The following is a 22,966-nucleotide window of genomic DNA, read 5'->3' as shown; positions in this document are numbered from 1 at the left end:
CCAGCCTCCAACACAGAACCGAAGGTGAAAAAACTGCTCACGAGCAACAGCATAGAAGGCTGCTACCAACAATCAAATGAAGTTTGTGGTGAATAAGGCATGGAGCAGTGGTTGTCGGGTAGGAGCGGTGGAGATGGGAAGCTGCCCTGGACCCATAGAGACCCCTGCTCTTCTCCTATCTACTCGTAAAGGGCTTCCTCACTTTATCTCCCCTGACCTTCTCACTTCTCTCCCTTCCCCTGATTCTCATCTCCTTCAAATTTCTCCACTCCACTTGTAAGTCGTAACCGCTTCCATTTTTCATAATCTAATAGCAATCTTCTTCTTACTTTTTTATATTTTCATTTCGTCTATTTGCTTAGTTTGGAAGGACTTGCTTCAACCACAATATCAAAAATAGGAGGCCTTCACCAAATGCTTGGTTTGCACCAATATGGAATTATAGCTGTGGCCAGGGATTCCATTCAATGCCTTCCTGAGTCTAAGGGAGCTACCAAATTCGGAGCATCTTTTGAGACTCCTTGTGGTCGTCTGTTGGTAAATGTTAAATTTCGTGTCAACTGACAATTGCTGCCTGCGTTGCATTAGCTTGCTCTCTACACTGTGCTTTAGTTTTACTTTTTAAATAATGGTGAATCTAATGTATCTTTTAATAAATTGACGTGTCCAGATTAAACCCAAAGATTATGTTGAAATGATTTCTTGCATGAGGCCAAATGTATGGGCCACTTTGGCTGATGAAGTACCTGCTTGGGTGTCTGATAAAAGGAACATAACCTCAGTAGATAGAACTTTGCGATGGCTTGATGATTGCCTTGCATTGGATCCGGTGAATGACAATTTATGTTTTTTGCTTCTAGTTATGCATTCTGAAATTCATGAATTCTTAAATATTTAATAGATGTAATATTGTTGTTTCGATGATGTTTGTTATAATTTCAGTCTTTTGGGTTGAGTTTTGAAAATATTGTCATCCCAAGCTTTACATATGGTTTTTATTAACTTAGTAAAAACATACAATTAGGTACCAAAAGATGTGTTATGGAAGAATTTAGAAAAGAGAGGGGTCCGTGTGGCATATATTTAGGTTATACAAGACATGTATGAGGGGGTAACTACATATGTGAAAATTTCTAAAGGCATATCTAAAGACATTCCAATAAGGATAGGTTTACATTAAGGCGTTGTTTTAAGTTCTTACTTATTTAAGAGTTTTAGATGTGCTAGAAGTAACGTACAAAAGATTATCTCTAAGTACATGTTTTTTGCAATTGATGTAGTGTTGGTTGAGAATTAAAAAAAAAGTTAATGTTAAACTTGAATTATTGAGAAAGACTTTAGAATCTGAGGGTTTTCTCTTGAGTAGACGTAAGACAAAGTATATGCATTGTAAGTTTAGCAAACAACAAGATGAAGATCATGTATTTGAAAGTTAAAATTGAAGATGATATTATATACCACAAGTTTTTAGATTAAGGTACTTATGATTGATTCTGTAAAATGATGGAGATCTTCATGAAGATTTTACTCAGAATATAGGTTAGATGGCTAAAGTGGAGAAAGACATTAAGAGTTAATTGTAACTGTAACATATTTATCAAACTGAAAGGAAAGTTTCATTGTACTGTAATATAACTAGCTATGTTTTATGGTAGTGAGTATTGGGCCTTACAGGAATAACACAAGAACAAATTTAAGAGTGACAGAAATGAGAATGTTAAGGTGGATGAGTGGTCGCACGAGAAAGGATATAATAAAAAATGATATTATACATGAAAATATTGTAATAACACTTAAATTAGAAAAGATGAGTAAAAACCATATAAGGTAGTTTGGTCATGTGCGAAGAAGACCATTAGAGGTACCGGTGAGAAAAGTGAATTGCATAACTTTTAGTCTAGTAAAAAGGAGTTGAGGTATACCAAAAAGAACCTTAGATACAATTATTAAAAGAGACCTTTTGATTAATCAAATTTCTAAAAATTAGGTTTTTGATCGAGTTTAATTGTGTCGTGTGATCCATGTAACCAATCTCACCTAGTCGGGTAAGCCTTGGTTGTTATTCTAAAGGTGTTGGGATGATACCGAGGCTGGCTGGAACATCTACGAAGTGTGGCTGGAAAAATTATGGAAAATCGGCTGGAAATAGAACATGGCCATGTAAGATCATTAGGGAGAACATGGTCTTACCAATTCTTTTATTGAGAAGAGAAGACTGTTGTACTTCATCAGTTCACTGCACTCCCTATTGTTGGAAAATGGTCAGGATGATGTCATCTCCAGCGAATACCAGTGCACAATGAGATCTGTTGGAGAAGAGAGAGAGAACAGAGAAGAAGGGTTTGTGTTGCTGAATGGGGGAGGGAAAGTTATGGTTTTTTTAGGTTTAAGGAATGGTAAAATGTTCTTTTAATCCTTATGAAAGGCCCCAAAATTACTTTGTGGCAGAGATAGTTTTGGGTTTTTGTAACCCCGTCAACATTGTGCCACAATTGCTTGCAACAGGGTTGGGCCATGGCACCTGTGATGATGAAGAAGCTCCATGATGGCGTCCTTGTATTGGCCAGCCACTGCTTTGTGCTATGGTGGGCACAGATTGTAACCTAATTATCTAAACACAACCAATTGACAATATTATATAAAGATAATATAGAAAAAGACAAGAACTAAAAATGCAATTACTTTAATATTGATGAATTCAAATTCTAGCAAAATTCAAGGGTTTAGTTTCACCGCAAATTAAAATTGATCAACTTAACTAAAATAAATCTTTTGTTGATTCTTGATTTATCTTGTAGGCAAATTACTCTAAGATGATTATTGTTTCTTTTCAGAATTCAACAATGTATTTAATAGACTAACCCCTACTTTTGTGGTAATTAAATCCAATTAAACCCATTAAATTTTATGGTGATTTGAAAATTCCTCAAGAAACTTAGCTTACTTATGTGGTCTAGAATTTCAGGTTCAATTTTGGGGGTTACAATGACAAGGTTTACCTTTCAGTCCTTAACATCTAAATCATGTAAACAAAGGGCCCAACAGATCCACAAGCATTAAGAGTACCAAGAATTAAATCAAGAGATCATAAACAATTCATTACATTGTCATCAATCCTAATTTGGGTTACTTCCAAACCCTAGAATATAGAAACTACTCGGTCATCATTGAATTACGACCAAAGAAAGTAAATCTAGATATGATTAGGAAGAACAGAAATGAGAGAAATGAGAATAGAAACAAGAAAGAAATCTATCTCTACCCTTTGAGGTACATTGCTCTTGCAAATCCCATAGTAATCCTTTCGGAATCTTGTCCCAAAAAGTCTTTGTTGTCGCTTTGATCTTTTTGGTTTGCTCTTTTCATTCTTCTTTGATGTCTATTTCCAAGAATGTTTGAGGTTAAACCCTACTTTGTGTCATATCTTTTCTATTTATCCTTGGGGTGTCAGAAACCTTAAAACACTTAAAATTGATAGAAAATGTGAAGTTCATGCAGATGCTACCCAATCTATGGCCACAGAAGATTTCATGGGCAGGCTGTGGATCTCCCTGGAAATAAAATTTGCGGAATTCTGGTCCAGGCAGCACAATCCATGGCCGTGGTGGCATTCACAGCCTGCAAGTGGATCTCTCTAGACTTGAATCATGGTTTCCTTTCTTCATGACCTCACTCCAGAGCCATGGGCAACTCCACTGGCACCCAGTAAATTCTTCGGGGGATCAAAATTCCTCTGTTTTGAGCTTTCAAACTCTTGAAAATTCTTCCCTAACCCTTTATCTACATACAAAATGCAATAGTTATCTGAACTAATTATGGAAAATGTATGCTTAAATCTAAATAAAATGCATGATTATGCAACATTTGTGTATTGATTTATGTTATGATAATATGTTAAATATGCACACGAAAGCTATTCATAACTATGGTTTTGTACATAAAAATAATTACATCATTCTTATTCCACACTCCTGTTCTTTCCTGCATTGTGTTTAATAATATTTCCTTTGTTATCAAATAAAATTAACTATCTTAATTTTGTTGATGTCTCAAAATTTAGGCAGCTGGATCCATCTTTGGTGCCATTGTTGGAGGATCAAATTTGGATGAAAGGAAGCGATGTGCAAAAGAGGTAGCCAAGCGAAATGTATCAGGTTTCTTTTTCTTCTGTTGTTTTGAGTATAATATATGTGTAATGTTTTCGCACTGTTTTTGTATATTTTTTTATGCTTCTTTCATCATTTCCAATTTTGCCCAACATGGAAGCTGACTTATGGTTCTTGAATTTTGTGTAACACTCAACATGACCGAACTTGAAAATAAATTTGTTCTTGTGGAAAGCCTTTGATAATTGATATGAACCAAAAAGTGGTAATTCTCCTGACCCATATCCATACCCATAAAGTTTTACAGGTTTATCATACCTAGACCCAAATGCATTTAGCAGGTATATATTCTACACATCATGGATACTTTTTGCAGGCACTCAAAGGGTATAAGACCCATTTCCATCCCTAAGTCAAGATTTACTTTTAGTATTAGAATTGATATTCTCTGTTTTTTATGGATACTGTCTGAAATGAATCTGCATCACAAAACCAATTGTAATAGCATAGCTTTTTTACTAACTTCATATTTCTTTCGTTTCTTTTTATAATCTCAATTTTTTAGAAGCGAAATTAGGTTAATATTGCAGTTTATTTGTCAAAATCTGTCAATCTCTTAGATCCCTATATGGTACCTAGTAATTAATGGATTTGAGAGGAGTTTGGCAAAACCCTTTGATCTCCTAGAGCTTTGGCATTGTGGGTTGCGTGGGGGAGAATATGTCATTGGATTGGTTAAAATATTAGTCATAGCCTTTAGATTAAAGAAAAATGGTATGATTTAGTGTGAAATGAAAATTAACAGCAAGTGTCAATGTTTTTTTTATACAAGCCAAAATACAGCCTTGATTACAATCTGCAAACAAGAATATTTACTTATTATCTCTGTACCATTCAGAATGGCTACTCTTTTTTTAACTGTTTGTTAGTGTGTGTTATGTGATCATTTTAGATCTTTTAATGCCTATATCCTTGTGATACATATGATAGCTGAACTGTAATGATTTATGCAGGTTATTGGATTGGAGGGTTTGGTCTTGGAGAGAGCATTCATGAGCGATCTGCTCTTTTAAGTGCTATTATAGTAAGTGCTATTGCAGTAGTAGTTTAGTTACTTCAGAAAGTCCTTTAATCCTGAAAAGTATTATTGTACTATGATTATAGTAGTCAATCCCGCAGCGTGGAGTGGAGCAGCTGACCCCAAAAACACTATAGCAGGATAGTGGATAGTGGGATGACCGCTATTCTATAGTTATAAATATACCTAATATAAATGAATCTACACACACATATATGCTGAAAAATACAAAATTAATACACAGATTAAAGACATGTGTGAAAGTTTGAGAAGATAACACATGTTAAATGTCAATAACAACAAAATAAAGGAACCAAACAGAGGTAGTTTCTTGTAACTGATTGGGGGAGCAGCCATTGCTTCTGTATTAAGCCTTCAAATTTGGAACAAAACAGATAAGGAAATAAAAAATAGTGTTCAGTGACTGGAAAATGTTTGGGTCATGTTGGAAACTGTCAAAGATGAAGATGACAACTTGAAAACATTTGGTCATGTCAGAAGTTTTGCTGAAGGTGAAAAAAATGACCGGAAAAGTCTGGGTCAAGTCAAAACATGTCACTGTAGATGAAGGAGATGACAAGAAGTTGGTCGGAAATGATGACTCTCGATGTCGTACCAAAGAAGCAAGAGGAACATAAAGTATGTTGCACCAAAAAAGCAAGAGAAACAGAATTGGTTGGGGGGGTTTGTTAGGCCTAATTGACGAATAGGAATGGAAATAGGCCGGACTAGACTAGACTTTGATTAAATAGGCCTGACCTACTTAAAAATTTTGAAGCCTAAGCCTAACCTATTATTTGTCATAGGCTTTTTATTAAGTCTAAGCCTAAATCTGCCTTTGTAAAAGCCCGTTTTAGCTTATTAACTTTTTTAATGGCCTACTTCGTATTGAGACCTTCAAATAAGTAAATTATTTTATTATTTTTAATTGGAGAAAACATTTTGTTAATCTGAAAATTAAAAAAAAAAGAAAAAAATAATAAAAAAGAGTTACATATAATACAAACAAGTACGTAAGAAGATAATGAATGAGACGAATTAATAATAGATGTAATTGAGATAGCAAATCAACATTATGTGTATAATATAGATCAAGCAATAGTAACACCAAAGGCTCCAGTAAGTATGACTCTTTCTCTTTCATGATATGTAGTAGGTACATTCTTTAACTCAAACGAAAAGAATTAGAGTTTTTAATTTAAAATTTTATTCATTTTAAAATTCATTTTATTTAATATAATATTATATTATGATTTTTATATAAAATTATTTAATATATTACTATAAATTTTATGTGTTTTAAATAGGTCATTTTAATAAGCTTAATAAGTTTTTTCTTAAGCTCAAGTCGAATCTATTTAATTAAGTCTATTACTTAAATAGGCCAAGCTAGGTTAAGCTTTAAAAAGGCTAAATCGTAGGCTCCTATTAGATAGTTTGGCCTATTTCCATCCCTAACGTCGAAGGAGAAGATCAGCTATGTAAAATAGGGGTGAAATCTCAAGATTGCCCCTCTTAAAAGGTATCCAATGTTAAAAAAGGGAGGGTAAAATCGGTTTTTAGCTTTGCATGGAATAGCGGCTGCAGTTTTCACTTTTTTTTTGCTGTGATTTGTGGTCTGATGACTGCTATATCAAAACGCAACGCGGGAATTGGAAAATAGTGTTAGAGACAAGTTTCTCGAAGGCTTGAAAGCTTACAAGCGGCAAAACTATAGGAGAGGAATTAGGAAATAAGTTGTTACGTTCTGTTTTGAGTAGTTTAGGATTTTCTTTTGTTATTGTTTTCTGTTACCTTTTGTTATTTTCTGTTACAGTAGCTAGGAGCATGATTTTAGGAAACATAACAGCTTAAATAAGGGGATTACAGAGGGAAATGGGCATCAGGAAAATTATTTTAGACTTAGGGTATTGAGCCACTTGAGAGCTCACTTTCCATTTCTGTAATTTCTGCTCAACTAAGCCAATTCAATACATAATTTAAATTTTCAGAATCCTTACCTTATCATAGTGGCAAGGTGCCACTTCGCTCCACACCGCCATGATAGCAACCACTATTGACTACTATGCATGATTAGTAAAATCTGATTTTCTTGTTACATTTTGTTTCTACTTGTGGACATTGCATAAAAATTACTATTTCTGCTTCTAAGAAGAATTCAAGTGGTTAAGATGTTATTGTTATTAGTTATCAAGTAATATGTTATTATACATACCCGATTATAGCATAAGTTAGTTATTCTGTTATTATAGTAGTTATTAGTTGCAGCTTTTGCTGTTGTATATTAATGCTATACAGATCATAGCAATGAAATTCACATTATTCAGATTCAATACATGTCTACATATTTTCCCTTTTAATCCTAATATATAACACAAAGGTATTGTTACCTCTGAGTAAGGTGGATGGATACCTCAGATGGCAATCTGTATTATTAGCAAATATGGCTAACCAACAATGAGCATGAAGGTTGAGCTGTGATCTGCTTTATTCAGCCAGGCATAATGATAATTACTACTTAATCATTGTTTGAATCAAAATACACCTTCTGTTAATGACAATGGTCACTTTTCATGGCTTAGTTATAATGTCATTCTCTTGCTACCTATTTTGGGGGGATCTTTAGTCTTACTGTTTGTATTCTAAATATATTGAATTTTTCTTTTGAAATTCTCTGTCAGAGACCAAAATAAGTAAGATATGAATTGTATTATTAAAGAAGAAGAAAATACTGCAGAAGGAATTCTCCAATACCTTGAGCAATGATCCTACAAAGGTTAAAACCCTTCTCCAATACTAACAGAAAGCAAAACAGCCCTCTTTCTTTCCTTACCCCACTATATGAAGCATTACACGTCAATTTGCTCTCCCATAACTGATTTCCCCTTCTAATTCCCATCTGCCCCTTCTTATTATTTCTCGTGTTGTACGTTTTCCAAATTTAAGGCCCATGACTGAGTTGGACTAGACTTGTCAACTTAGGTTCATGTGACGTGACATTACCATCCGCATCAATTGAAGCCTTGTCCTCGATTAGCATCTTCAGCAGGCTGCCCTTGCCACTTGATTAACCAGTATAGAACAACACCCTGCTTTTTCTGTTTGTATTGATCTACAAGAATTTTCTCAGGATTATGTTTGCAGCCACTTCTAGCCCTAACCCAGTTGTCAAATCATGTGCAGGATGATAATTTCACACTGCCTCTTTTAGTTGAGAAATGTGAAAAACAGGGTGGATCCTAGATTAAGGAGGAAGTTTCAGCTGGTATGCCACTTTACCCACCTGCTTTTCAATCTGGTATGACCCATAGAACCTAGCCACCAACTTAGAATTAAATCCTTTGAAGGATCCGGTTGGAAAATTTGTCCATTTTCTGTTTTCCCCTTGATTAGCATCTAACCTTGCTGCTTTGTATCATTCCACACTCATCAACTTTACATTTAATTATAAAAACATCCATTGTAATGTACAATTTTTTCTGCTTGGTAATTCAACAATTTCTCAAGTGCCATTCTTCTTATGTTAAGAAATTTGGGCCTAACTCACTCCCAAAAGTTAGCTCATAGGAGGAGGACTGCCTTTGCCTTATAAAGAATATTCTGCTTCTATTCCTAACCAATGTGGGACATCTTAACACACCCCCTCACGTCTAGGACTGGACATCTAGTGCATGAAATTTGCAGGGCTGGACATCTAGTACATGAAATTTGCAGGACTGGACATCTGCACAGGTGAACTCACATTTGTGGACAGCCCAACATTGACTGCCTTTGCCTTATAAAGAATATTCTGGTTCTATTCTTAACTAATGTGAGACATCTTAACACACTCCCTCACTCCTAGGACTGAACATCTAGTGCATGAAATTTACAGGACTGAACATCTGCACAGGTGAACTCACATATGTGGACAGCCCAACATTCAAATTGGATAGGCTTTGATACCAATGTGGGATATCTTAACATGGTATCAGAGCTTAACAAGAAGGCATGGGAGGAATTCTGTCTTGTTAGGCTCTGGATACCAATGTGTTAAGACAGAATTCCTCTCATGCCTTCTTGTTTTCTCTCATCTTAACAAGTACATTCATTGATACCATCATAACAAGTTTCTAGTTTTGATCATCTAGGGCTTCTTGAATGTTTCTGGTTTTTGGGCATAAATAGATTTGTGATCTGCATGTAAATACTACAAGTAATGGCATTTTTTTGGGTGCATGCTCGAGTTCCTTTTCTGAGTGCTATAGGAATAACGATGTCTAAATTTTCAGACTTGGAATAAGTAGTGGTATTACCAAAAGTAGATTCCATGAGTGCTTGGACGATAAGTTCGACTCAACCTTTTGAAGATTTCTTCCTTCAAGCATAAATCTTTAGCTTCTTTTTAGTTGTGGTACTTCCCCTGTTCTTGAGTCGGCTAATGATGATATCTCTGCCACTTTTAATATCTTGAACATTTGTTTTAAGTTTTAACTGTAGGGGGACTATATTTTAAGACAAATTGCAGTAAGGGCTCATGACAAAAATAATCTTCACTGCTCTTTATCTATCCATGGAGATGATTTTCAATGAAATAAGTTATTCCTCTATGAAGGCTCCCTCCCTCGTTAACATAAAGTTTCTTTGTTTTAGGGTTAAAAGATACATAGGGAAAAAAAGGAAAGAAATTCCTAGTCTAAGTTTTATGATATAAATTTCATGTTATTACATCAATTTCATAAAGTTGGTTGCAAGCATTTGTGATGGTTGGCAAATGTTATAACTTTTGATTGGATAAAGTGACCTCTTTCTCAGGATGTCTTGCCAGGTGAAAAACCACGCATGATCAGTGGGCTTGGACTCCCAGGTACATACGGTCTTTACTAGTTTATCCTTGCATTCATTGGCCTGCTCTGCTTAATGGATTTGTTTTTTTTCCCTTGCATATGGTTATCTGTTCCTTTTGCTCTTGTACCTTTTTTAATATCAACCTCAATCATTTACTTATTTTGGATGATGATGAATTGTTAGGGTTCAAAGATAAAATCAAGGTAAGGATTGAAGAAAATGATGGTTTTATTGATCACCAGAAAGAATTAGGATTACAAAAGAATCTCTGAGAGCTAGCAGCTCTTTAACAGAGAATGAAATTCTCCCCAAAAAACCAACAGAATCGATAATTTCACAATAAAAAACTAACTCTATTTATAGAATCTATCTTAACAGCTAGCAATATTAACAAACTAATTGCATGATCAATACTAACAAACTAACATTAACTAAGCTTTATCCTTATCTTCTGCACTAACAAACTAACATTAGCTAAGCCTTATCCTTATCTTCTGCAGCTGACTCTTTTCTACCCTTCCTCCTAAAATAAACCTTCCATACTTTAGGTCTCTTATTGACATGAATCATATGTTCCTTTGCCACGGTTCTAACATGAATTGGTTATGAATAACTGAAGCGAAGCAACGTCTTGAGTTACATAATCATGGACATTAATACAGTTAAATCATAGATATTGATTCATTTGACTAGGCATGGAGTTGGTAAAAAACCATCATGATTGTTCTATTCCCTTGTGTGCTCAGCTAATCTATAGAACTCATTTTTTATCTTAAAATGGAGTATTTCTTGATTAAGTTTGAATACAAATTTATTGTGCATAAAAGCTTATTTCAACTTTACAGAGGAGATCTTGCAAGGAATTGATGCTGGAATTGATCTTTTTGACTCAACGTTAGTAGCTAATTCCAATTTCCATTTCTTAAATATCCCTATTTTTGCTGTTGTATTGTGTAATGGAATTTGGATGGTTTCTATGATGGTTCATAGGTACATCTATTCCCTCACACTTGGAGGATTTGCACTAACCTTTTCACTGGACAAGAATGGGAATCAATATAATTTTCAGCAAAGCCAGACTGGAAGTGACATGACAAAAATAAATTTGAGAGCAAAAGTTTATAGGTAACTGGATCATTTTAATTGCTTTCTGAATTGGATGCTATCAGTGAGAGTTGAAATCTTTGTTCATAGCTTACAACAGATTATATTAATCTTGGAGGTGAATGAATGCTATTTAGTTATCATTTTCAATCAATATAATTTTTTCTTTGTCTAAATTAATTCTGTTCACTCATTTTTTCCTGTTTCGGAATTATCAATTTCAATTTTGCAGATGTTGGGATTATAGCAGTTGCTTAAGATTCTTTTGCAATATGATATATCTATTTTGTGTTGTGGAACTGTGCTAACATGGGTAATGGTTTGGGGAGTATGATGCAAGTTGTCTGTTAGATCAATTGGGGTAATTGTAATCATGAGAAACGTCAGTAACTCACTCTCTAATACACTTTTCATAACATACTTGAATACAAATGCTATCACTCCTCTTGTAAGCATTTGTATGGATGTTAGATTAAAGTAGTTCCATTCAGTACATAGAACAAACAAGGTATCATATTTTTTAATGCACTGATGAAAGATAAGTAATAATATGCTTGCCAAAATACATTTTATTAGGATAAAACATAGATGTAGACTAGTATTTCCGGTACTTTTAATGGCATTCTTCAATCAAATTGAAGTTTACCTTTGTAATGCACACCAACCTTTATTCCATGGGTGGTGGTTGGTAAGACTCCAATTGTGGCTAGAAAAGTAACAAGAAAAGCTTCTACGGTCCTTGTACTAATAGGTTTAGGCCCAGTTTGAGTACACTTATAGTGAAGTCTTTATAAGAGAAGAAAATCAATATAACAAAAGAAAAATAAAAAAAACTTCTGTCATAGTTTAGAAACAATTTATCTTATAAAAAATAAATAATTTTTCACTCTTATAAGTACTAATTGATAAGTTTATCCAAATTTAGTCTTTTTATTTAACTTCTCTAAAATTTGAAAAGATTAGTTGTTTCTAACTTCTAAGAAAAATTTTATTTATTTTTTGTACTAATTTTCTTCTCTTATAAGAACTTCTCTAGAAGTTTATCCAAATTAAACCTTAGTATTGTTAGTATTTTGTTAATATTGCTTTTACTAACAACTGTTACTTAACAGATTAGTCAGTTAGGAATTTAGGGCATTAGCTATCAATACATAGCATTCTGTTGTACTCACAAATCAATCAAGGAAATCATTCAAGTTTACTCTCATTCTATATCCATCCTTACTCTTTCTCTCTCTGTATTTATCTCATGTTCAACAAGTGTATTCTAAGACCCTAAACCCTAAACCCTAAACTTTAACAAGTGTATTCTAAGATATAAGATTGATATTATGAGATATTCTTATGAAAACATATTAATTGAAAATGAAAACAAATTAAACTAGATATCACCTTATTTACTTATTTATTTGCTTTTGTTTTCATGCAGGAAGGATATGTCCCCCATTTTAGGAAACTGCTCCTGCTATACATGCCTGAATCATTCTAAAGCATACATCAATCACCTATTTAATGTTCATGAAATGCTGGCACAGATTCTGCTAGAAATGTATGAATTTTTTTGCTTCAAATTATAGTGGCAATAATACTACAAATAATTATGAAGCTGGTTGTATCTGTAACAAAAATAATTATATCCATACTTAAGACTTATAAGCTTTAATAGTGTTACTCTGATTTTTGCAGCCATAACACACACCACTATTTGATGTTCTTTCATGTAATAAGAGAAGCAATCAAAGATGGAAGGTTTGAGAAATTTCGACAGACATTCATTGAGAGTAGGCGTGCACATCACGAAAGGGAAGCTGTTTGTGCTTGAGGTCATATACGTTCAGGTGTTTCCATCTGGGTTTTGGCTTATTATATGATACAAGGACATCAATTTTAGTAGTGTCTACGGATGAGTTTAGCTGTCATTAGATGTGATTTATGAGAGAGGACATCAATTTTGTTTTCATAGTTCTTGTTTTCACTATTAATTTTGTAACCAAAGATGCTAGCATTATTTGATTGCATAGTTTTGTTTTAAATCCTTCTCAGTTTGTGTATGCCAGTTGGAGAATTTAGAATGCACATTGTCATTGTATGCAATTATGTAGTATATTTACTACTACTTGAGGTGGAGTTCATATCAGTACAATTGATATTAATATTATAATTTTTTTAAGCTGGCCTGTTTTTCTGTTTTTTTTTCTTTGTCTAGTTGTTTTTATAGGTTCAATGTTCAATGGCTTACTGAAAAATGCATATCCGAACAACTTTAAAATACTAGGATCTAATACTTAACTTCCCTTGTGTTAAATGAATATATTGCTTATTCTATTTTTGTTTTGCCTAAATTTACCTAATCCCTTAATTGATACGGTAAATCTTTTTTAAAATAAATAAATATATATATAGAGATAAGATCATTATATACTGGTGTAAGTTTTAAAATTCTTATACTTGATCTAATTTTTTATTTAATTTTGATTGACCATATTTGTATGTTTATACATTAAAAAGATTACCACTTCTTGCATCATTTCATTGTAGTGTAGTAACCATGAGGAAGAAAAAAAATTGAATTAAGATATGTGATGTGTATAATCCTTACTCTTGATGGGAATTTAACAAAAGTTCTTGATTCATTGCAATATTTATATAGAACTAAGGTATCCTCATAGCAATTATGGTATAACTCTTCTTGAAAGGTTTAGTGGCATATTGAAAAGTGAAAGCAATCATATTTTTCATCCCTGACAAAGACAAGACTATACCAGGTGTCAAAACTTACCCTAAACAGAAAATATGTTTCACATTTTCCAAATTTGATAATTTGTTTTCAAATTAACCCTAAATAGGCCCAAAAAAACCCCCCACATACCCTTAAGGACAAAAATAAATTGTCAAATCAAACTTGCAAGCACGGCAATTGATTGATATTTTATAACTGTCAAAAAATTTGCTTCAGTTACTCTTACCCTTAAGCTAGAAGACCTCGTAATTTTTACCTTTATATCCATCAATGATAAAGGAACTATTTGTTGAAAATGATTCCATGATTCTGGTCCACAATACCCTCCATTCCCAAGGCAAGGAAATAAAAACACATCTTCCTCATAGATCCATAGCTAATTGAATTTCTTTTTTAACTGAAGTCGGCATATCATATAAATGGCTCATCAGTGTGTGATACTGGCAATGTTATATAATTTAATTACAAAGAAAAAAGGTTCAAAATAAATTTTGGACAAATTATTATTTACAGCCATTACTTAGCCGTGTGCGTGAGTGTGTATACATACAGTGGAATCTTTGGTAGCCAAGAGGAAACTTAAGCAAACGAAACATACAATTTTGGAACGAACATGAGCAAACGTATGCTACATTAACTAGTGAATAACTACAAGTTGGCAAATTAATTTGCCCCAAATTCAAAACTATGACGTTGTGCAAAGGGAATTCATGAACCAGTGTAAAAGCTATATATATTGTTATCTCGATTCAGAGTCCTCAGGCTCTCCATTATTAACCAAACGGACCTCCCTAGTACCTAGAAACTAGATAACTCACTATTCACTTTGCCAGATTTTCCTGAAGAACATTCAAATTATGGATTGACAATCATCAGGTTTCTCAGGTTCACCCTACGAAGTTAACTTAACCCAGTCAGCATATACACCTAACGGGGTATCAATGAAGCATTTTCCTTTCTATCTTTCTCTAAACTAACTAGAGAGGATCCTAATCCAAAACCCTCCAAATTCACCTCAAAATCTTCGTAACATTATTATTTATTACCTCAGCCTGGGGTGGATTCATCTCGAGCCCAAGTGGGCTCCCCTTCATCACAATGGTTGGAAGCCTATCAACATCCCAACCCAGAACCTTGCACACGGCAAGCCCAAAAGCCCTGTGAGCCCGTTTCTCCACGGTCCTCAAAATCGACATGGAATGCTGAACAAGCCCAAAACAACCCTTAAATCTCTTCCCCGATTTCTTCTTCCCAATGCCACCACAAACCAAGCAGCAAAACTCACCGTTCTCGAAATTCCTCTGGTAATATCCCCTCATTTCATGGTTTTCCATGAACACCCGCACGAAGAAAACCTCAAATTCTTCCCATCCACCACCACCACCATCATCATCCTCATAGAGATCACCATCAGCATCATCAGCATCATCATGGCTTGATAGGAACTCCTTGAAAGCTTGGCATGCTTTGTGCTGCGCTTGCAATGCAGCGCGCTTTTCCTTTTCTTGAGGTGACACGGTGGAAGGAGGAGGTGAATCGGGTTTGGGTTGGCCCAACCTGTTTGGGCCGGTTCGGGTTGAACCGGGCACGGCCATTCCGGATCGGGGTCTGGTGGTGCAGTGGTGTCAGGAGTGGGGTTCTTTGGTTCATGTTTCTTTTTCTTTTTTTTGAAGGTGGGGGAGGGGGGAGGGGAGTGATCGGGTGTGGGCGGGTGCAAATGGGTGATGAGGACGAAGGTGGCACGTGTGCTGGTGAGGGGTATAGGGTTGAGGTGCAGAAAAGGGAATTGGAAAATGAAAGGGGTTTTGAGGTTGAGGTGGAGAAGGGCCTCGGTGCCAGAGAGAGTGGAGGAAAATCACTTCGTTTCTTAGCCTCTGTTCGTCGTAGGGATTCATGCTCTTTGGCTTTGTGCGGATTCGAATGAGACGCTTTCTACTTCCTATTTTCTATCTTCCCGTCACAATCTCGCGATTTAACTCAAACAAGGCTTTTTTATTTTTCTAATTATTAAAATAATATTTTTTTAACACTATTTTCTTTTTAGAATTTTATTTCCTCGTCATCCATGATTCTTAAGTTTTTCTTAAGGTGGGTCACACTCTTTATTATTCATTAATTATTGTAATATCATTTGAGCGAGCCCACCTTTAAAGATATCTTTTTTTAAAAAAAAATATAGTTTTATCTTTTCATCATGCAAAACTTCTTTTAAAAAAAATTTAAAAAACTTTTTCGTACACACAAAATTTTACGATGGCTAGCATGAGTTAGCATATAAGTTAACTCACAAATAAGTTAGCAAAATATCATGTTATAGCAAGTTTTAAAAATTTGAATATTTAAAAATTAATTTTTATCAAATTTTAAATAAAAGATATCAATCTCTTAAATATTTAAAATAAGTCATTCTTTAATATAATTTTTTTTAAGGTCAAGAAAGAACGTAATTGTTTATTTACGAAAAATTATATTATATTTTCTCAAACTCATTCCTATCTTTATTTTTGAAGAAAAAGTAAGGTAATATTTTTTTAGAATATTGTTGTAGAAGTTTTGTTTAATTTTTCTTTCTTCTATTTTAATTCTTTTTTATTCCGCTCCTTAATAGTATGCAAACCTATTTGTCATATCTACCATGAACCCTAAATCTACATAATCATTAATCCTTTTGATTGTTATACTCTCAATTGTAAGATTTTTTATTTGAAAACATTGTATACTCATCCCAATTATTTTAAAAATCATTATTTTTGTTTGATCAGAATAAAGGTAATGATTAAAGAGATTTTGTTGAAAAAAAAAAATCCAAGAATTCACTTCATTGTAAATTTAGCTTAAGCCAAAATTACCTGCTTAAGCTAAATTTAGACAGAAATGAATCTAATTTGTTCGTTAATTTGCTTAAGCTACCAAATATATGCTTAAACTAATCAAAGACTGAGATGAATTTAAATTTTCATCAAAATTATCTTAAGCCACAACACATGAGCTTAAGCTAATTAAAGACGTATGTGAATCTAACACACATTTGCTTAAACTCATCGGTTATAGCTTAAGTTAATCTACGACAGAGATGAATCTAATTTGTTTGTTGAATTCGCTTAAGCTAACATACATATGCTTAAGCTAATCAAAGACTGAGATGAATTTAAGTTGGGTGTGAGGTTACACAATCCCAATATTCCAAGGTTGTTCCTGAATTAGCGAAGAACGTGTGTACAGTTTTGCAACTTATCGTTACCGTTTCGCTTAAGCCAGAGTTATTCGCTTAAGCTAAATTCATACAAAGATGAATCTAATTTTTTTTGTCAAATACGCTTAAGCTAATCAAAGACTGAGATGAATCTAAATTTTTTGTCAAAATTAGCTTAAGCCACAGACCATGAGCTTAAGCTAATTAAAAAACATATGAATCTAACACACATTCACTTAAGCTTATGATTTGTGGCTTAAGCTAACCTAAGAATGAGATTAATTAAAATTCTTGTTACAATTTGCTTAAGTGTATAGTTTAGCTAAAGTGAATTACAATTTAGTTAGTGATATCTCATTTAAAATAGTTTAAGTATTTCGTTTAAGTTATATTTATTTGATCGAAGCTAGTTTTTATAAGCTTAAGCGATATAATATTAGTTTAATTGCCCAATTTCTCGCTTGACGACATAAATTTAGCATAAGCGACATGGCATTAGCTTAAGTAAATATTTTTTTTGCTTAGGTGGTATATCATTAGCTTAAGCGAAACATCATTAGCTTAGACAAACTATTATTAGCTTAAGTAAAGTAGTAAGCCCATATTATTTGTTTAAGCGAGATAACAAATTATTACCTAATTTATTTTATAGACTCATTCTTATCTTCACCTAAATTATAAATTTAAATTTAAAAGTAAAATATATTTATTTACATTTGTTAATCACTATAAAATACCACTAGTCCAACTAGATGCAATTTAATTAATTTGATATTAGATTACTCAACTAAGTAATATGTTATGGATGCAAATCTTAAACTCAAAATAAAATAGTATAAAAAGTAAAGTCTTCCTATTACTTTTAATTTTGCTATTATTTATTACAATTTCAATTTGGGAATATATTTCAATTATAAAATTTTACATCAAGGCCAAGAATGCATTTGATAAAGCTTTTTAAATATTTAAAATCTTAATTAAACAATTGAAATGACTGTTGAAGAATAAATTTTTTATTTATTAAAGTAACTCGAAGTAATAGTAACTAGTATATTTTGAAATGGTATTTGAACATTTTAAAATTAACCTAAATTATCATAAAAAATCAATAATTATTGTTAATCAGTTAACTCATCATTAAAATTATCAAAATAAGAAATACTAAGGTGGAGGGTCCATCACATTTGTTTCGATTTTTTTATATTACTATTTTTAACCATTTAATTACTATATTATTATTTGAATTTTAAAATAAACATCTTAAACGGATTCCAATGAATTTTTTTAATTTTTAAAAGCTTGTGAATATTTATTACTACTATTGTTTTATTTTTTACTTAATTTGATAAGTTTCTTAATATTGCTCATTATATAAAAATTTATAAACAAATTGAAGGTATAATTACTCATACAAAATAGTTTATTTAATAATAGCTTAATTAAGGTATGTTCTTAAACAAACTCTAAATTAATTAAACTACATAATTCAAATATTACTTTTTATCATACAAAAAAAAGCTTTTGACATTAAAATTTGCATGTTTTTATAAATGATCTTAACAAAATTTTCAACAACTATGTCTGTCATTGCATGAATATTTTCAACAAATTCAAATACTTTCAAAGGTTTCTTCAAGAGCCTGATTCTTACATAATAGTCTCATATAGGAATGACAATGGGTAGGGTACTATAGTACCTGTCCCCATACTTGCATTTTAAAAGAAATACTTGTACCTAGTCACATACCCGCATAGGTAGTAACTTTAATCCCCATATCTATAACCTAAAATGTTAAGAAGTTAAAATTTAGTCTTTGTCGTCAACTCTTCTTCTATTGGTTTCGAGTTCACTTCCAACAAGTTTTATCCATAAACTTCAAGATTCTCAATAAGATGCAGGTGATTGTTGAACTTTCCAAGTCTCAAGAATAGAGAGAGAAGGAGAAAGATGGGAGAATTGAAAGATATATTTCATATTTAGCTTAATTCGTAATAATTTCGCTTAAGTTATATTGGTTATAATAGAAGGTTTTATTTACCTTGATATTGCTTAAGCTAATATTCACCACTTAAGCCGTTATTGTACTGTATTTCATGGCTTAAGCGATTTATGTCCCATTTAAGCTAATTACCTTCAGTAAGTAACTTTTCGTCTATAATTTTGGCTTAAGCGAAAAAATGCGGCTAAAGCAAAAGTGGCAGAATTTGTGCGGATATAAAACGACCATTATACAAGGAGAACATGAGAAAGATCTAAAAGTGCATTGAATAATGTATCAATAGAAAAACTCATTTACATGATGCATTGAGGCTGTAAGAGCGAATGTAAATATTTTAATTTTAAAAATCATTAACTTTATAAACAGGGTATGTGGAGATCCATTTATGCTTGAGATGCCTTCATAGGGTTGACCCTATTATCCATATCATATTGTCTTTGCCTCTCCCTATCTATAAGTAATTCATAAGCAGCTTGAATCTTGATGAACATAACTTGTGCTGTTTCACCTTCCTCAAGGGTTCCTCTACCATCATAGACATTTGGATGATAAAATTTAGCCAAACGTCTGTAAGCAATCTTTATTTGCTCATCATCAGCATCTCCTTCTAATTCAAGTGTTTCATATGGGGATTTTTGTTTAGCCCAGTTTGATGCTTGGCTATAGTTCTCCTCTGATTCACATGAAACTAGGGATTTAAACCAAAAAGGACGATTGTTTCAAAAGTGAATTTTTATTATGTATTAAAACTGCATTTGAATGAGCATTTGAATACATATTTTCTTAAAATAGGTTAGAAGATCCAAAATACACAAAGGTGAAGAGAAAAAAAATACAACGTATAGAATTTTAAAGACAAGACATAATATGTTTTTAAGATACAAAATAAAAGGATGTGAAGGTCTAAAGAGAAATTTTAAATTTTTTTACGAAGGATTAAATGATAAATATTCATAAATTTGTATTATTAAGTTATATATAAAAGATCTGAACCGTTTATAAATTTTAAAATGCATCCAACGATTTAAAAATGATTACTCACTTATGAGTCACTTATCTTACTAACTTATGCTAGTCTCCATCGGGATTTTAACACTTATTTTAATCTTTTAACTCCTTTTCTTTTAGTTTCGTCCATTTGCATGAATGAAACTTATGATGATGTAATAAAAAGACAAAAGACAAGAAAGTTTTAAAAAAATATTATTTTAGTATTTTGTTTTTAAAAATATTAAAAATAAAATTGCATTGAATTTCACTCTAACAAGGACTTTTATATTTTTAATATATTTTTAAAAATAAATTATTAAAATAATACTTTCTTAAAATTTTTTTTTGTCTAAGATTATATTAATCATACCAATTTTAATTAAATGGAGATATTTTTTGATAATTTAATTTCTTTAAATAAAACTATAATTATTTTAAATTTTAAGCATTACTATGGTCATATATTTTTTATTAATATTATTTCATAAAAAATGCATTTCAGTATCTGAACTTTTAATAAAATTTATTTATACCTTAAAATAATATAACAATTTTATTTAATTTTAATATTTCTTAAATAACAATATTTTAATTTTATTTTGAACCTTTTATAATAAGTTTTTTATATTACTTGTTATAAATGTTATTATTATTATTATAGTAAAATTATTTATTATATGTATGCTATTAAATAAATTAAAATATAATTTATTCAATATTATCATAATAATTTTAATAAATTTATATTTTTTAATAATATTTTTTGGTTTTATATTGTTATATAATATAGTATTTCAAAAAAATTTCATAATTTCAAAAATATTTTTAATATATGTTTCAAATTTTAGTATTGTTTAAATCCACTAATAATAATGTAATATCAATTTTTTTTTGCTACATCTTAAATTACTTTGTTGTTTTTATTAGAAATTTATATGTTCACATTTTTATGTGAATAATAATAATAATAATAATAATAATTTATAATAATAATAATTATTATTATTATAGAAAGAGTCAAAATGGTTATGATTTTTTTTTATCTAAAGTATATTGCTTGGATTGTAACTTTATTAGTGCTAGTGTGAGGAGAATTCTAAATACAAAGATTTGACTTAATCAAATTTTATTATATATTTTGAGATTTTTTAAATTAAAAAATAAATTAATAGGTATTAATCAAAGAAGTAAATTCAATTTCAAATAATTGAATAGGAATGATCAACGAAGGTGTTAAAATAGTAAAAGTCATATTTTTGGAAATCAATTAGTTACTTAGTTTGTGGCCTAAAAAACTCCAATGCAACATAAATAATGTCAAAATGTACTTTGAAAACAAATTTGTACGTAGTAGTGAAATAGAAGTAGCATATTTTCCATCAAACTATTCAAAATCAATATGAAGTTTAGCAACGCTATAGGATTTTTATTCTTGTTTCTACTTGACTTTGGTATAGCTCAACCTGGAGTCCTTGACATATCAAGATTTGGAGGAGCACCAAATACAGATATAACTAAGGTATTATTATCATATAAAATTGAGGGAAAACAATTTATTAAACCCTTTTAACAAATTCTATGGATAAAATCATGGCTTAGGTTCTTTTTATTTTTGTTTCTTGTACATTCATAAGGCTTTCTCAAGTGCTTGGACTCAAGCATGTGCATCAACTACTCCTGTCAAAATTATAATCCCTGTTGGTACATACCAAATGAGTGCATTAGATGTCAAAGGTCCATGCAAGGCTCCTATTGAAGTTAAAGTTGACGGCACAATTCAGGCACCTATAAGCCAGAATGACCTCAAGGACGCGGGTCAGTGGGTCAAATTTGGATATATTGACTCTCTTACCCTATCAGGTAGTGGAGTTTTTAATGGTCAAGGAGAAGCAGCTTGGAAACTTAATGATTGTTCAACAAACAAGGATTGCCATATGCTTTGCATGGTAATAAATCAATATGAATTTTGGCATTCAAATAATAATATTACCTAACTTATGCCATTACAAAATAGCAATCTAATTGAGTTTCTTTTGTTGAAATGCAAACAGAATTTTGGTTTTAATTTCATCAATAATTCAATTATTCGTGACGTTACTTCCAAGGATAGCAAAAATTTTCATGTAAATGTTTTGGGGTGCAACAATGTTACATTTGATGGGTTCAAAATTAGTGCCCCAGCTAACAGCCTCAACACTGATGGGATCCACATTGCAAGATCAACAAATATTAAAGTTATTAACACCAACATTGGTACTGGAGATGATTGTATCTCAATAGGTGATGGCAGTAAAAACTTAACTATCCAAAATGTTAACTGTGGACCTGGTCATGGCATTAGTGTTGGAAGCCTTGGAAAGTATGAAACTGAAGAGCCTGTAGAAGGACTTCTAGTTAAGAATTGTACTATGACAGAAACTGACAATGGTGTGAGGATTAAGACATGGCCTGATACTCCAGGAACAATTACTATAAGTGATATGCATTTTGAAGATCTTACTATGGTTAATGTCAAGAATCCTATCATTATTGATCAAGAGTATTGCCCATGGAACCAATGCTCCAAAAAGGTATTTAGTTCTTTATCCATTAATGTATAGGCCAATGATATTATCTTAATTATATTCCTTCATACTCTTCAATTTAGAAACTAAACAATAGAAACAAATGTGATTTAAATGACTAATTTTTGAATTCCTTTCATGATAGAATCCATCCAAAATTAAGATAAGCAAGATTTACTTCAAGAACATTAAGGGAACTTCAGCAACTGAAGAAGGATTGACTCTGATCTGTAGTAGTGGTGTACCATGTGAGGGAATAGAAGTAACTGATGTTGATCTCACTTTCAACGGAGCTGAAGCAATTGCAAAATGTGCTAATGCTAAGCCTATAATTACAGGAAAAGCTCCTACTTGTGCAGCTTAA

At 32.0% G+C, this 22,966-nt stretch overlaps 3 protein-coding genes across 5 annotated transcripts; 2 read left to right on the top strand and 1 right to left on the bottom strand.

The window, feature by feature from the left end:
* Nucleotides 1-13,282, top strand: LOC113865238 (queuine tRNA-ribosyltransferase accessory subunit 2-like). Of its 3 annotated transcripts, none has more exons than XM_027499656.1 (10): nucleotides 1-276; nucleotides 363-537; nucleotides 671-829; nucleotides 4,061-4,154; nucleotides 5,120-5,190; nucleotides 9,979-10,030; nucleotides 10,857-10,905; nucleotides 11,002-11,136; nucleotides 12,545-12,664; nucleotides 12,802-13,282. In XM_027499656.1, the coding sequence occupies exons 1-10, from the start codon at nucleotides 77-79 to the stop codon at nucleotides 12,935-12,937; spliced, it is 1,191 nt and encodes a 396-aa protein (XP_027355457.1). In that variant the 5' UTR covers nucleotides 1-76; the 3' UTR covers nucleotides 12,938-13,282. The 3 variants fall into 3 exon arrangements, with proteins under 3 accessions (XP_027355457.1, XP_027355458.1, XP_027355459.1); XM_027499657.1 differs by having other exon boundaries at nucleotides 1-185; nucleotides 12,802-13,143; XM_027499658.1 differs by lacking the exon at nucleotides 671-829 and having other exon boundaries at nucleotides 12,802-13,266.
* Nucleotides 13,283-14,444: 1,162 nt separating this feature from the next.
* LOC113866033 lies at nucleotides 14,445-15,765 on the bottom strand. The gene has a single exon (XM_027500924.1). The coding sequence runs from the start codon at nucleotides 15,448-15,450 to the stop codon at nucleotides 14,866-14,868; it is 585 nt and encodes a 194-aa protein (XP_027356725.1). The 5' UTR covers nucleotides 15,451-15,765; the 3' UTR covers nucleotides 14,445-14,865.
* A 5,672-nt stretch (nucleotides 15,766-21,437) lies between these two features.
* On the top strand, nucleotides 21,438-22,966 carry LOC113865844 (polygalacturonase-like). Its single transcript, XM_027500617.1, has 4 exons — nucleotides 21,438-21,557; nucleotides 21,673-21,984; nucleotides 22,090-22,608; nucleotides 22,748-22,966. The coding sequence occupies exons 1-4, from the start codon at nucleotides 21,438-21,440 to the stop codon at nucleotides 22,964-22,966; spliced, it is 1,170 nt and encodes a 389-aa protein (XP_027356418.1).

This window comes from Abrus precatorius, unplaced genomic scaffold (assembly GCF_003935025.1).
Source record: "Abrus precatorius isolate BTA unplaced genomic scaffold, Abrus_2018 Scaffold4, whole genome shotgun sequence".
Taxonomy (NCBI): domain Eukaryota; kingdom Viridiplantae; phylum Streptophyta; class Magnoliopsida; order Fabales; family Fabaceae; genus Abrus; species Abrus precatorius.
The sequence above is the reverse complement of the archived record's forward strand: the minus strand, read 5'-3'. Positions and strand labels throughout refer to the sequence as shown.